At 38.1% G+C, this 16,048-nt stretch overlaps 2 protein-coding genes across 2 annotated transcripts; both read right to left on the bottom strand.

Moving 5' to 3' along the window:
- Positions 1-1,869: 1,869 nt before the first annotated feature.
- Positions 1,870-15,940, bottom strand: LOC102076045 (uncharacterized). The gene is given in 13 exon segments (XM_025911624.1): positions 1,870-2,452; positions 2,551-2,576; positions 2,673-2,783; positions 5,220-5,501; positions 7,365-7,427; positions 7,430-7,627; positions 7,822-7,924; positions 13,731-13,745; positions 13,844-13,869; positions 13,948-14,058; positions 14,969-15,250; positions 15,357-15,623; positions 15,784-15,940. Coding segments are annotated over 13 exon segments (1,608 nt in total). The 5' UTR covers positions 15,881-15,940; the 3' UTR covers positions 1,870-2,425.
- Positions 8,408-11,546, bottom strand: LOC109204230 (H-2 class II histocompatibility antigen, A-U alpha chain). The gene is made up of 6 exons (XM_025911498.1): positions 11,395-11,546; positions 11,196-11,263; positions 10,574-10,669; positions 9,743-10,006; positions 9,373-9,654; positions 8,408-9,281 (listed from the first exon to the last, which is right to left on the bottom strand). The coding sequence occupies exons 2-6, from the start codon at positions 11,230-11,232 to the stop codon at positions 9,139-9,141; spliced, it is 822 nt and encodes a 273-aa protein (XP_025767283.1). The 5' UTR covers positions 11,233-11,263; positions 11,395-11,546; the 3' UTR covers positions 8,408-9,138.
- Positions 15,941-16,048: the final 108 nt, after the last annotated feature.

Consider the following 16,048-nt stretch of genomic DNA (forward strand, 5'->3'; position numbering starts at 1 on the left):
AGTGGTTATTTTAGTTACTGTGGCCTTCCTATGAGCCCAAAGCCATTCTGTTCTGACCTCTGACATCAGCAAGACATTTAAACCCAAAGAACTGCTGCTGATGAGATATTTTCTCTTTTTCAGACGAAACCCAAACCTTTTAGATAGATGGAAAAATCTCAGTACATCAGTAGTTTTGGAAACACTCCAGTCTGGTACCAACAACCATGTCATATTCAAGTTACTTAAATCACCTGTCCCAATTGCGCACTGCTGGCACGGTCTCTGTGCACAGAAAGTCTGCGTTGCGCACAAAAAAAAAAAAATCTAACCTGAATTGAAATTAAAATTCTGTTTTGCACTGTTAGTCAGTAAGTGACTGGCTGCTCCCGTATGGGATTAGAAGCCACCTTATCCCATAGTCCAGCCAATCACGCGATTCACATTCGTATATACGCAGCTAATCAACGTCGTTGACAGGCTATGACAGCGTCCTTATGTGCCAACACCGGTGTTTTAGCTAGCAACGCGGCATGGCTGATGTGGAGTGAAGCCACGTTAATTACAACGTGTACAACCATTGGAGATGTGAGCAGGTCAGACGGAACGACTGACGGAAAAGTGTGGACTTTATACCAGTTTTTAAATTGTGTTGATAGGCCACGTAAAACCAGAGTTATGCTAAAAATACATGTTTGTTTTTCTTCCTGAATACTATCGTTGTTTATATTTACTGCAGGAAGAAACGGTAAAAACTGCGTTTTATAAGGAAAACGTTCGAAAGCACTCTCTGCCTGTGAGCAAAACCAAAAAACCAAAACCCCTTTCCTATTGGTGGAAAAATGTACCATGTCGACCAATCAAAAAATACTATGGCAAAATGGCACTGAGCTGGGGGTAAGTTTTAGGAGTGACGGCGGTGTTTTGAGATGTGAGAGATTTGAGACGTTTAGCGCAAATCTTGTGTAGTTAGTGTGTAGTGTAGTCTATAGTTTTGTTGTGTGTGTCAGAACAATGAAGGAGTACTGAATGTTACAGGTGTTACAGGAGTGATACATCTCCTGTTGTCAGGCCTGCAGGTATCAGGCTGTTGTTCTCCTTTATTTCATAGTGGACAGAAATTATTTTTTGGAGTGGCACAAATAATTTGTGTGGCATCAGATTTGACGTAGAACACCTGATTGTTCTGTAAATAGTTTGAAATGTTTATTTAAAAAACGCCTTGGCTGCATTTTTAGGTAAATAGCTGCAAAATACTTTGTTTGCATAACTCGGTTACTTTTTTGAAGAGGTAACTATATAATTAATTGCCCAACATTGGTCATTATATACTGTATTTTGCAGACAGAGAGTTACAGGACTCTCTCCCAGACCACAGACTCAGACTCATAATACAAGTCAGAGCTTTATATTAAAAAAAGAAAGAAAGAAAGAAAGAAAGAAAGTTGTGTTTTCAAAATTGGAGTTCAAGTTATTTTTCCTTCCAATAGTGTTAACATACTACACAGGTCATGAACAAGATTTTTTTAAATTTTCATTGTAAGTGGGCTAAAGCAGTTAATTAAAAGTAGTCTAACATAAATGTAAATGCTGTAATTTGATTATTTTAATAAACCATGTAACTTGGATGGATTCGATGCTGGCGTGACCACAGTGCACACGTCTGATGTCGCTCACAGTGGTCCAAGGGACCGCTCAGGGAGTTTGTGTGTTCGCTCAGACACATGAAAAATTAGAGGGAACATTGCTCGTGCCTAAGTACATTAAGGTGCTGCCATGTGATTAGCTAATTAAATATTTCTGTTACTGAGCAGTTAAATAGGTGTACATAATAAAATGGCCTGTGAATGAATACCCCCAACCATACCTGGATGAAATGTTTAAGCAAACAAAAGTTTTAGATTTAATATCAGTAGGTAAATGACATTAATGCTGAAAATTGATTTACCATCCACACCAGGGTAGCTGGGATAGGATGACATATGTGTTTGTTATACAGATTAGACAAACATGAATTTGAATAATTACACGTTTTCTCTGCAATCCCCAAATGTTATGCCCTTACTGCCCATTTCCTGTTTCCACCCAGCAGTGCTTTACAGCTGCCATTTTCAATATGTGCTGAAGGTTTACCTGCATTAACTGATTTTTGGCCACTTGAGGGCAGTAGAGTAAGCTAAAAATAAAAACCCATAATGTTACATTCACTTTGTCAATTCTTCTTTCCAAAACAAAGCAGACAGGAAACAGCACACAGCTGTTTGCTGGTGGAAGCTCAGCTAATGTGATGCAGAGTTTGGATCAAGTTTACAGTGTGAGGAGAAAATGTGGATGATGTGAGTCTCTGTGAAAAGCTCAGACGGGAGTTTAAAGACAAGGAAGTCGACGACAACATTTTATGTAATCGGGACCAAAATCTCAGTGAAATCCAAAAGGCTGCTCCGACTCAAAGTGTGACATCAGGGTATAAAACCTGCAGAAAAAATAAAAACAGATTTATTATAGTCTGGAAGATGTTTCCACATCTGTTTCAAAGTGATGGAAAAATAACTGTTAAATATAAACATCTACCTCGGTTGTTGACGCCGCGACCCGCTCTGCAGAAAGGTTCAACATCTTTATCAATAGATCTTATCAGTGGGTGCTGTCATGACAAAAACATTGTTTTATGTTTATTAGAAAGAATCACTCACCACTCGATTTCTTCTTGTAGTAAATGAGCCCAGCAACTGAAAACACCAAACCCAGCAGCAGCCCTGCTGCACCAACAGCAATCTTATCTCTCCCTGAGTCAGGCGATGGTTCTGAAAACACATTTACCATCACCAGCATATTACATCTACATATTTTACACTGATGTTTAATAAATAAATATATGAATTTTTCACTTTTCTGATTAGATAATCCTTTTTCTAATGACTACAGAGTCCTTTGATGTTGTAATGTAATGTATTCACATTTAGATGAAACTTCTTTTATATTATTAATAACTCTAAAGTTCATTAGACTACAGTGTGTTGTACATTCATGCAGTATTTTATTAATCATCCTCACGTGGATGGCCAGTTTAGAAGCGCCAGCTGACCTAGAGTAACATGCCTGTCTTTGGACTTTAGGAGGAAGCTGGAGTAACTAGAGGAAGCCCACACACGCACAGGGAGAAACTGCATACAGAAAAGCCTGGCCAACCAGGAGTTTCAAACCAGGAACCTGCTTGCTGTGAGGTGACAGTGTTAACCACATCACCACTATGACGCTAAATCAGGGGTCCCCAATCCCAGTCCACGAGGGCTGGTGTCCCTGCAGGTTTTAGATGTGTCCTTGATCCAACACAGCTGATTTAAATGGATAAATTACCTTCTCAACATGCCTTGAAGTTCTCCAGAGGCCTGGTAATGAACTAATCATGTGATTCAGGTGTGTTGACCCAGGGTGAGATCTAAAACCTGCAGGGACAACGGCCCTCACGGACTGGGATTGGGGACCCCTGCGCTAAATCCTCTTGGCCATTTTTAATGTGTGGCAACCTCGACCTTTTACTCTGTCCCTGTTGATGTTCTCTCATAAGATGTCAAAGGAATGCATGCTGAAAAATGTTGATAGTATAGATCCAACAATAAAGCGAAGTCACATGTAAATGATAATCAGTTATGACCGTGAAAATACAGAAATACGGGTAGAAAAATGTACTTAAACTATTTGGAGTAAATGTAAGTGGAATTTACTTATTATTACGTTAACTTGCTTTAAGTAAACATGTCCACAATAGCATGAAACACCTTTTATAACATCTCTTGTCTTAAGCTGACATCTTCAAGTTTCAAGTTCACCTTTAAAATTCTTAATTCATAACCTTTTTAAAGTTAACGTGATGACTTCACCACACAACTCAGTTTATCGTATATTTTATATATTTAAAACTCATCGTTAAGAAGGCATCATCAATGCAATTATGAAATAAATGTATGAAAATATATCATTATGTAAATATACCACTTAATACAAAATGTAAAAATAGTGGTGAAAAAAATTCAGTATACCAGTTCTATTTTTCTTTTCCTTTTGAGTTTTTGTTTCATTTTTCCTTTGTAATCCAGACCAAATTCAGCCTCCTGCTGGGATCAGGTTAATTTTGATATTTCACATCAAATAATCCTGCCACATTGGTTTTGAACAGCTGGGCCCTAGGGAACTACGAACCCAAAGGTATCCAGTTCACACTTGACAAAGAAAAGCATAAAATCTTTAAGTTAAAACAGCTGGAACAAGAAAATGAAGAACATATTGCACATTGCAGTTTCACATTAAGTCTGTAAATAAATCAGCTTGTTAGAATAACTGAATGACTAGATTAATAAAATATATAACTCTTTTATCCAAGCCCCAGATATATACATTTTTAACAATTTCAGTAATATTAATAAAACATTTCATGATCAAGTAGACCTTCAAAACAGCAGCATCTCTGTCAACATGAACATTTAAAGCCCAGACTCTGAGAAATCTAAATAAATTAATTAAATTATTAGTTACATTGTTAATTTAGTTGTGATGTTTTATAAACAAAATTCTTAAGTCATATGTTTATTTTTTGCGGAATATTTCTGAATTCTCCAGTCTGAGTGGACAAAGTATCTTTTCCCAGTTGGCAAACTCAAAATGAAATGTTTTCCATTTGCTGCCATTGTTTCTTAGATGATTCCACCTTCAGACAGCACCTCCAAACAGGTAGATTAACTTGTTGGCACCAAAATCCGGCCTATACAATAATAAAAAGAAGACAGAGTTAAAATTGATCCATTTAAATAACAATAATTTTGTGTTAATGTGTTAAAATTGCAGCTGCTACAAGGTGTGGTAGAGTTAGATGTGGAAATAATGACTGTTAGAGTAAACAGCTTGTTACCTACAGAGCAAGTAAACTAGTTAGTCCTTAAATTCACTAATATAATTGCTCAAGTTACAGATAGAGACATTAAGGAGGTCATGTTTGTCATGTTTCTCACTTGTAGTGTTCCGCTTGTAGAAAACAGCTCCGCTGAGTACAAACACCAAACCCAGCAGCAGCCCTGCTACACCTATAGCAATCTTATTCTTCTGTGCCTCAGATGTTGGATCTGAAAACACGTATATCACTATATTACATTTATATACTGTGAATTTTGTACGTCTTATTTATTTACAATATCATAAACCAGAATGAGGTCCAACAATAAGCTTTCCTCCTTTCACTGTCTTACCCCAGTCATAAAATTTGGGCTCCATGAGGCTGGCGTGCTCCACCATGCAGCTGATGTTCTCTCCGGGTTTGGGTATAATCTCCAGGTGGGAGTGAATCTGGTAGAGCCAGTTTCCATTGGGTAGCTCCTCAGTGGACGTGACATCAGTAGTTACCTCCTTTCCGTCCCTCAGCCACGTCAGTTTGATGTGTTTGGGATAAAAGTTGTACGCGCTGCACATGAGCATGCCTGGATGTTCGCTGTCTGGTGACTCAACTAACCTCAGCTTGACTGTGGGCTCAACTTGTGGAAAGAACAGACAGTCAGAACGATTTGGTATAAAATTAAATACCATCAGTTAACACTGATTAGGCAGCAATAACACAGTTTCTGTAATGAGCCTTGTATGCTTCTCTGCAGCTTTTTTTCACCTGTCATGCTCTATTCCAATAGAGGATGCGTGCTCCGAAAAAGCAAACCAAAAATCAGATTTAAATTTAAAAATTGACAAAGAAAGCACAACAAAGAACCCTCAAGTGCACTAAAGGGTAAACAGTTAAATATGTAGTATTAAACATTAGGTCTCTGTCTTCTAAGCCCTTGTGAGTAAGTGATTTAATAATTGACAAACATATTGATTTGCTCCTATTACAGAGACTTGGTTACAGCAGTATGAATATGTTAGTTTAAATTCATCAATCCTCTGAGCCATACTAACTGTCAGAATCCTCAAAGCACAGACCAAAGAGGAGGAGTGGCAGCAATCGTCCACTCAAGCGCTTGAACCATAGATCCAGATTTACAACTTCATAGATTTCATTTCAAAGCAGAACTCTTAGCATTGTAAACTCTAATCGGAAAACTCAGAAAACAGTTTTATTTGTTGTCAACTATCATTCGCATGGCCCTTACTCACAGTTCCTAGGTGAAATCTTAGACTTTCTAATTTAGTCCTCAGCTCTGATAAAATAATTATAGTAGGTCATTTTAATATCCATGTATATGCTGAAAATGACAGCCTCAAAATTTCATTTAACCTGTTAGTAGACTCAATTCTCTCAAAATGTAAAAGACCCCACCCACCACATTAATCTGTATCGTATTGGAAATGTGGCATTAAACATTTAACAGTATTCCCAGAAAACCCTCTTTTTGATTAAGCTTATAATTAGGGCTGGATCATGTGACTCGGAACGCTCCCTTAGTTATGCTACAATAGGTCTAGACTGCCGGCTGTTTCTGTTGATGCACTTAGCATTTCTTCTTCACTCACCTGTTTTCACCCTGTTTGTATTAATGAACCACTCTGCATTTAATCATTGGATTCAGATCTTCAGATTCATCTCTAGCTCTCTTCCACGGTGTGTCTTTTGTCCTGTCTCTCTTCTCTCACCCCTGACTGTTCATGGCAGATGGCTTGGGTGTGTGTCACTCAGTGGTTGTCTGTTTTGTGGTATCTTTTTTCGAACTTTCGCTGACATTCCTCGCCTTTCTGTCTCCTTGTTTCCTGGTCATGAATTTTCTGTTAGTTCTGTTGTTTCTACTAACTGTTTTATTTTGGGAACTGCTTTTTCTTTCGTGTCCTCTGTGCTTTTTACTTTCACTCTAGGCTTTTCTCATTTCTCTAATTTGTCCCTCCATCTTCCTGCTTGTGACCAAGGTTAACAGAGGGACATCTTAATTCCCAAAATGCATCAAGAGGGCTGAGGAGCAGTAACTAAGCACGCAGGGGTGTTTCCTTTATGAAAGTGTTTTCACTTTCAATATTTAAAAGAGATGGCGCAATAATCAGGAGAGATTTTCATTCATTGGTAATTCATCAGTTTGGAGTGTTTAAGGAAGTTGAACACAGGGAGGTAATGATAACTCCACACAGATCCACAGGTTGGATTTTTAATTAGGAACCTTCTTTCTGTGAGGCGACAGTGCAAACACTGCAGCACTGTTAGTAATTTTCAAAAACTTACCAGTCACAGGATTCAGTCACTGATTCAGTCACCAGCAAACTTTTTCTCGTGTACTTAAAAAACATTTTAGGGATAGTCCCTGTAGAGCACCAAGCTGTTACCTAGTGCTTTATTGATGTCACAGAAATAAAAAGTGTGACTATCAATGGCTGCTGTAATCTAAAACATCATTAGAGTTTCAGAGTTTTTCTATGCTCACCTGGTCTTGAAAGCACATTAAACACTAGCGGGATGTTGGTTCTGCACTTCTGTTCGTTCTTTTTTTTCTTGTTCCAAGAAACGTTCATTTTTTGTTGAGTTCATCTGCAACTTCTTTCAGTTTCTCTGTGTAGCCAACATATTTCCCCAAAGTGCTGTTGTACTGACCCATAAGCACCTTATTAAAGTAGATCTGTGCCAGATAAACAACATCATCTTTGGAAGTAAACAGGCAACGGATCAACCCGTAACCAAAGTAAGCATCTGTAACACAAAGTCAACAATTAGCTGATGCCGAAATGCTCATGTGTGTTGTCTTCTCACACACAACACAAGCTCCAGTTCAACAATCTTAAACGTTAGCTTGTGTTTACTAAATAAATGTAAAAAATGAATCAAACGTCTTTTCTGTTCTTACTGTAAGACCGATACACAGCTACTATCTTAAAGTTACCTACCTGCTCTTGAAAATAAGAGGAACACACTTGTTAGCAGTAAAGTGCAGCGAATATGCATGATGAAAAAATAGGAATCACGAATGAAAATAGGAAGAAGTCTGATCTTGTAGCAGAAGGAAGTGAAGCGCCAGATTGAGCAACAGCATTTTTTATGCAGGTTTTTAGTAGGCGTGGTGCTCTGTGGGACATGATTTAATTTTATTGTCGGATTTGTGCAGACAGTAAAGCTTTTTTTTTAAACACAGACAATTCTGTAACAAGTCGTAATTTTTATGTAATATCCACAGACTTTACCCTGATTCTTTTGAATTATTAAACACAACCCATAACAACCATTGCTCAAGTTTGAAGTTACTGAAAAGATTTATATTTGATTTTATAAAACTTATTGGTTTTGCATTTATCTGAACACCAGCAGGCTAGCAGCTGATATCCACATTTTTGACTGCTGTCAGCATATCAGGAAATATGTTTTTATTTATTTGTAATAATACTGATTTTAATGGCCGATGTGTTTATTTAATGGAACATCAGAGCTTTACAGGTTTATTAACCAAAGATAAAGAGCTGAAAGACAATACAGTCATTTTTTTCAACAAAGATTTCTTTATTTCGCTGGTACAGAAAAGAAGATTAAATAACAACCAAAGTTACATAAACAATACAGTTGGTGTTTAGTCACAGACAAAAATGAGCTTCATTGCCCAGGTATGGCAAACTATATTTATTGTGCATATAATGCAAAAAATTTAAATCCAGTCTTCACTACTCGAGAAAACCTTGTTACATTTTACTGCTGCCTCCTAGAGACTCTGTTTTAGCACATTTTATTTAAAATTCATAATAACAAGCCACTTCTCACTGCTTTCGTGTCTCAAGCATAGCCAGTAGCTCCATATCTCTTACTTGGCAAACGTTTCTGCCCTTCCTGACACAACCCCCAAGGGATTTGTGTCTCCTGCCAGGATCAAACCAGAGATCTTCTGCCTGTTAGGGGAAAGTTCAAACCACTACACTGCTACTACTACTGCAGATAATGACTACATGTTAGCTAAAAGTGCTGCAACAGCCCAAGCAAACAGCAGTAAAGTAATTTAAATAAGGAAACAAAAAGTCAAATGGCCTTTTGAATTTCCTGTGTGAATCTGAAACATTTCTCACAATAAAGATTGGATGCAATTAGTGCATACTGTTTCATTACAGTTCATTTTTAACCTTTAGACTGACCTAAATGTTGAATTCTTTATTGAGTGATCCATGACTTTGTGCCCCAGTTTTGTTGTGTTTATTTGTGTGATTTTCATGCATATAATCTCTCTAAGATTGAGACATTTTTTTGTTTTCAAGTCCTTTGACAATTAAAAATGTTCCCGTTGCGACTCCCAGCAGACCCAGAGTCAGGCCCACTGCACAGAAAACATCCAGTCCAGGACTTTCATGGCTTTTCATTATTTCTGTTTCTGCAGAAGAAGAAAAAAAAAGCATTATAATTACTGACAACAGTAAACAAATCTTTTCATTTTATTTTTATTCATTGGGGCAAATATTTACCCCAGATTCTTGTTTGGGGTGTCTCCAGTGCCGAGTGCACCACGGTGCAGCTGTAAATGTCGCCCTCGCTCGGGGTGAACACCAGAGTTGAGAACTGGTGGAAGGTTTGATCTTTATTGGGAAAATACCGACTGAGCGACACCCCCTCAGACACTGGATGGCCGTTTTTGGTCCAGCTGACATTGATGGAAGGTGGATAAAAGTAATTCACAAAGCAGATCAGACTGTTTTCAACTCCCAGCTCGACTTCATCTGCAGGGTAAAGCATGCTCTCAGGGGGGTCTGTGGTAGGATCAAACACAATTAACATCATCAGATGTTTTTAGCAATGTTATAACATGAAGTCAACACAAGAATAAAAATCCTTTACCTTTATCTTCAGGTGGATTTTTCTCCTCTACCGTCCAGTATGACAGAAGTGCTGGACATGTTCTTCTGGCTTTTTTTGCATTGTTATATACATTCAAATCCTGAAATGTTTCACTTGGGTTAAATATGAAATACCTGGGCACCGTGTATACAACTTCGTGTCTCTCGAAATCCACATACATAAGCTCCTCAGCATCAAATTCATACTGTGTCTCAGTTCTCCCATCAACAAAGCAGGCCACGACATAGGTAATTTCATGTGAAACTGAGAAAAAAGACAAAAAAAATGCAAACAAGAGAATAACAATAAATGTATTAGTATGAATAGAGTAGCACAGAATAGCCCTTTATTGTCACTGTACATACAATATAAAGAGTAAGACAGCAGGAATCAATAACAAACTCAAGGAAAATTTTGTTACAAAAAGTGAAAATTGTTCCCTCTGAGACACGTAACATATCAAATCGTGTGTTTCCAGAGTGTTCAGCTTGTAGGTTAACACATGAATGAACCCAGGGTGAAGCACAATCCTAACCTCATTCAGTGCAGGTAATGATCTAATGTACTACTGCACAGAAAAATAGGACTGCATCAGGAGGAGCAGTGGATGTAAAAATCTGTGCAGAGTCAAGTATGCCGATCTGTTTTTGAAATACATGCCAGTGAAGCTGGGTTGTTATTGTTAACCTCACAGTAGTATTAGTGAACAAGAAACTTCAAGTTACCAGACGACTTGTTTTGCTGTTTTAACAAATATAGCCACAAGTTGAGAAAATTCAAACATACATTGAATAGTATAAGTAAAGGAGTCAATTAGAAATTCATCCTTACTTTGAGAGAAGACATAGAAGCTGTTGAGCAGCAGGATTACGAGAGCAGAGCGCCTCATGTGTGAGCTGCAGGTGGCCATCATCGGAAATTCCCGCACTGGTCCAAACCGAACAAAGTGCAAGCTATGATGTCTTTCAGGGTCAGTTAACAATAAAGCCCGGCTACACCTTCTTAGCACATGACCACTGATGATAATAGAGCAGTCTAACTGGTTGTACAGGTGAGATACCTCAGAGAGATCGTTTGCCAGTAGCTACATAACTTTCATGCAATCATTGTCATACAGAAAAGTTCCCTCCGAAATTCACATGATGTTATGAAATTTATTACACCATCTTTTCGGCTTTACCGCAATTCTGCTCCACGTTTCAATACTTTCCGACTTCCTTATCCTGCTGTTGAAGCTCATTCTGAGGTTTTTGTTCTGTCTAAGATGGGTCACATGCTTAGTTTCCTCAAAAAAGAGGAACCGTTAAAAAAAAAAAAAAAAAAAAAAAATGGCACTATAAGCTGAAGACCTTGCTTATAGGCACACACACACACACACACACACACACACACGGGTATAAAATCCTTTCCCTCTTGTAGTTTGGAGAGAAAAATCTGTGTCTCTCATACTCACTTGAATTGTGGTTCGCATTTAATAATAATGAAACCATGCTGGTTTTATCCACGTTACTCCACCGAAATCTGTACGTTTGAATTAGTAGAGTAGTAAAGAAGTAGTAAAAACCCTAAAAGCAGAAGTGGTGTATAATGAATGAAGTGCGTGTCCACAGCTGCAGGGTTCACGGGTCCCTATGGACTTCTTATGTTCTCACCAAAATGACTCTGTACTTTCAGCCACGCTGGAGGCATTTCCATTTTTCTTAAATATTTCCAAAGGAGATTTGTAGTAAAGTTTCCTTTCACTGCACTGTTTACGTCACGGTTTCTGGCTGCTTCTTCTCTGCCTTTGTGGGGTTTTTTGACTTTGGTGGAACAGCTGATCCAATGATTACTGGCAAACCTGACTTCAATTAGCCTAAAGTCTGTTCCTTTTTTAAAAAAGTTTACTTACTTGAAAACATTTCCAAGCAACAGCAGAGTTAAGTTTTTACGCTTAACCAGCTTACAGTGTTTTATAGTGAGTAGTAATAAGTTAGAGAAAAAAAATTTCTCTTTGGAGCTCTTCATTGAATGTTTTTCTTTATTTTTGGAATTGCTGTTTCAGAACAAAGACATCAAACAAATCATTCCTGAGCTATATTTTCGGTGTGGCAGGGTGTGTCATCCTGCACAGAATTCACTGCCAACAGTGAATGTTATTGACTGAAAAGTGCATGTGCAGTAAATGCTCTCCATCAATGTTTAATCTACGTTAAGGATCAAAGTAACATCCACATGACTGGTTTTCTGGCTGAATATTACATTGTATCACTGTCCCTGTGGGCTAGTCTTCCTCCTATAATGTATCAAGTTTTTACAATAAGGAAAGATGAATTATTTGTATATTTTCTAACTGGGGACAGCTTGTTTTATTTGCAAAAAGCGCATTATTTTTCACTCAGCAGCCCTTTTATTAGGTATAACTTACTAGTATCAGGTTGCCTTCAGAGCTGCTTTAATGTTTGATGGCACAGATGCCTCAGAGATGTCAGTCTATATTGACATGACAGCATCACACAGTTGCTACAGATGTGTTAACTAAACAACCATGATGTGAATTTCCTGATCCACCACATTCCAAAGGTTCTCTGTTGGATTGACATCTATATTTACTTGGAGGCCATTTGAGGACAGTGAACTAAATTTAGTGTTCAAGAAACCAGTTTGAGATGATCTCAGCTTTGTGACATGGTGTGTTATCCTGGTGGAAGCAGCCATCAGAAGGTGGTGGTCATAATGTTAAGAAAAATATCACAAGCATTGTTATACCACCAGCAGGCTGAACTGTTGATACAAGGTAGGGTGAATCCAGGTTTTTATTTTTTTTTAACAACAAGTTATGACTCTACCATCTGAATGTTGCAGCAGAAATCAACTCATCAGACCAGGCATCAGTTTTCCAATCTTCTATTGTCCACTTGTGATTCTGTAAGAACTGTTCCTGTTCTTAGCTGTCAGGTGTGGTACTCGGTGTGGTCTTCTGCTGCTGCAGTGCTTTTTCTTTTCTTTTTCTTTTTCTTTTTTTTTTTGCAAACTTTGGTTGTAACGAGTGGTTATTTTAGTTACTGTGGCCTTCCTATGAGCCCAAAGCCATTCTGCTCTGACCTCTGACATCAGCAAGACATTTAAACTCAAAGAACTGCCACTGATGGGATATTTTCTCTTTTTCAGACCATTCTCTGTGGAAGAATCAGTACTTCTGGGAACACTCCAGTCTGGCACCAACATCCATGTCATTTTTAAGTTGGTTAAATCACCTGTCTCCCTTTTGATTTGACCATGTTTACATGCCCAAGTGCATTAAGGTGCTACCATGTGATTAGCTAATTAAATATTTCTGTTACCAAGCAGTTAAATGGATGTACCTAAAGAAATGGCCTGTGGATGTATATCCTCAACCACACATGAATGGAATGTTTAAGCAAATGCAAGTGTTTTATTTATTATCAGTAGTTAAACGACATTAATGCAAAAAGAATTGATTTACCATCCACACCAGGGTAGCTGGGATAGAAAGATAGGATGACATATGTGTTTGTTATACAGATTAGACAAACATGAATTTGAATAATTACACATTTTCTCTGCAATTCCCAAATGTTATGCCCTTACTGCCCATTTCCTGTTTCCACCCAGCAGTGCTTTACAGCTGCCATTTTCAATATGTGCTGAAGGTTTACCTGCATTAACTGATTTTTGGCCACTTGAGGGCGGTAGAGTAAGCTAAAAAAAAAAAAAAAAAAACCCATCATATTACATTTACTTTGTCAATTCTTCTTTCCAAAACAAAGCAGACAGGAAACAGCACACAGCTGTTTGCTGGTGGAAGCTCAGCTAATGTGATGCAGAGTTTGGATCAAGTTTACAGTGTGAGGAGAAAATGTGGATGATGTGAGTCTCTGTGAAAAGCTCAGACGGCAGTTTAAAGACAAGTTGACCACAACGTTTTACATCATTGAAACCAAAATCTCAGTGAAATTCAAAAGGCTGCTCCGACTCAAAGTGTGACATCGGGGTATAAAACCTGCAGAAAAAATAAAAACAGATTTATTATAGTCTGGTAGATGTTTCCACATCTGTTTCAAAGTGATGGAAAAATAACTGTTAAATATAAACATCTACCTCGGTTGTTGACACCGCGACCCGCCCTGCAGAAAGGTTCAACATTTATATCATTAAACCTTATCACAAGTATTGTTTTATGTTTATTAGAAAGAATCACTCACCACTGGATTTCTTCTTGTAGTAAATGAGCCCAGCAACTGAAAACACCAAACCCAGCAGCAGCCCTGCTGCACCAACAGCAATCTTATCTCTCCCTGAGTCAGGCGATGGTTCTGAAAACACATTTATCATCAGCAGCAGATTACATCTACATATTTTACACTGATATATATCAAATATATGAATCACGAGTCAATTTGATAGCACTACTTTTATATTATTAGTAAGTCTAAAGTTCATTAGACTACAGTGTGTTGTACATTCATGCAGTATTTTCTTAATCATCTTCACGTGGATGGCCAGTTTAGAAGCGCCAGCTGACCTAGAGTAACATGCCTGTCTTTGGACTTTAGGAGGAAGCTGGAGTAACTAGAGGAAGCCCACACACGCACAGGGAGAAACTGCATACAGAAAGGCCTGGCCAACCAGGAGTTTCAAACCAGGAACCTGCTTGCTGTGAGGTGACAGTGTTAACCACATCACCGCTATGTCGCTAAATCCTCTCGGCCGTTTTTAATGTGTGGCAAACTCGGCCTTCTACTCTGTGAATTCTCCGTTGATGTTTTCTCATAAAATGTCAAAGGAATGCATGCTGAAAAATGTTGATAGTATAGATCCAACAATAAAGCGAAGTCACATTTGAATGATAATCAGTTACGACAGTGAAAATACAGAAATACCGGTAGAAAAATGTACTTAAACTATTTGGAGTAAATGTAAGTGGAATTTACTTATTATTAAGTAAATTTGCTTTAAGTTAACTTGTCCAAAATAGCATGAAACACTTTTTATAACATCTCTTGTCTTAAGCTGACATCTTCAAGGTTCTTGTTTTACGCAAACAAAAAACAGAAAATTTGCATCTGGTTCAGTGTCATTTAGTATCAGCTAACTATATTTTATGGTTAAACTCTCACTGAGTTTATTTAGATGTGCAAACCTGTAAAATGAAGTAACTAATGAAATACTGTGTAATTTTCTAATCTAAAACTCAGATACAGGTAGCATTAAATACTCTCTTACCCCAGTCATATATCATGGGCTTCATGAGGGTTGCATGCTCAACCATGCATGAGATTTTTTCCTCAGGTGTGGGTGTATACTCCAAGAAGGAGTGGATCTGATAGAGCCAGTTTCCATTTGGCAGCTCCTCTGTGGAAGTCACATCAGTTGTTGTCTGCTTTCCGTCCCTGAGCCACGTCAATTTGATTTGTTTTGGGTAAAAGTTGTACGCGCTGCAGACGAGCATGCTTGGATGTCTGCTGTCTGCTGCATCCACAGACCTCAGCCAAACGTAGGGCTCGACTAGAGGAAACATCCAAGTCATTAAAACAAAACTTTACTTTCTTTTTAGACAGAAAGAAAGAGAGACAGTTTTAAGATAATTGCTGTGATGTTTTGTGAAAATTACCTGAATTCTGGAGCTCATCATAAATCAGTGGGACATTTCTTTTGCAAAGGTTTGATTTCCATACCTCATGTTTCATAAAGTCCTTGTCACCGTTGAGCTTATCTGCAACTTCTATTCCGTTCTTTGTGTAACCGACTACTTTCCCCACACTGCTGTTGTATTGGCCTTCTAACACCTTATTAAAGTAAAACTGCTCCACGTACACGGCATCGTGGCCGTCAGGGGAAGTAAACTGGCAATGAGCCATATAATATCCAAAGAGAGCGCCTGAAAAATGTTTTCCAACAAACAGTAGTTAACATGGTTAGTTAAATGTATATCCTATCATCACACATCAGATCCTACAGCTAAACAGATAGCTGCTAAGTAGCTATTTGAGTCTGTTGTATCACTTTGATCAGCAGTATAAATAAAAAGTGTAACTTACCTTCTGTTGAAAAGACCAGCAACAGCACGAGGAAAGGAAGAAAACTGTCAGTACGAGACATGCTGTCTGGTAAATAAGAGCGAGGTGACTGAATCATCACACCTTGACAACAGTAGTTAAAGTTGGCACTGAGTTGTAAAAATCAGGAAGTTGAGTTCCTGAAATGTATTGTTTTGATTTCAGTGCTCATGTTGTCACTGGGTCTCATATTACCCCCTCAGTTATTTTGCATAAAGATTACTGATGGGGAAAAAAGAAGTAAAAA

This window comes from Oreochromis niloticus, linkage group LG11 (assembly GCF_001858045.2).
Source record: "Oreochromis niloticus isolate F11D_XX linkage group LG11, O_niloticus_UMD_NMBU, whole genome shotgun sequence".
NCBI classification, from domain to species: domain Eukaryota; kingdom Metazoa; phylum Chordata; class Actinopteri; order Cichliformes; family Cichlidae; genus Oreochromis; species Oreochromis niloticus.

Excerpts from the sequence above, each read along its gene's own strand:
- LOC109204230 (XM_025911498.1), bottom strand. The coding sequence starts at position 11,232 with ATGGTTTCATTATTATTAAATGCGAACCACAATTCAA. Across the intron at positions 9,655-9,742 it reads AAATCCACCTGAAGATAAAG|ACCCCCCTGAGAGCATGCTT; the intron begins GTAAAGGATTTT and ends ATCCTACCACAG. Across the intron at positions 9,282-9,372 it reads ACCCCAAACAAGAATCTGGG|AAACAGAAATAATGAAAAGC; the intron begins GTAAATATTTGC and ends CTTCTTCTGCAG.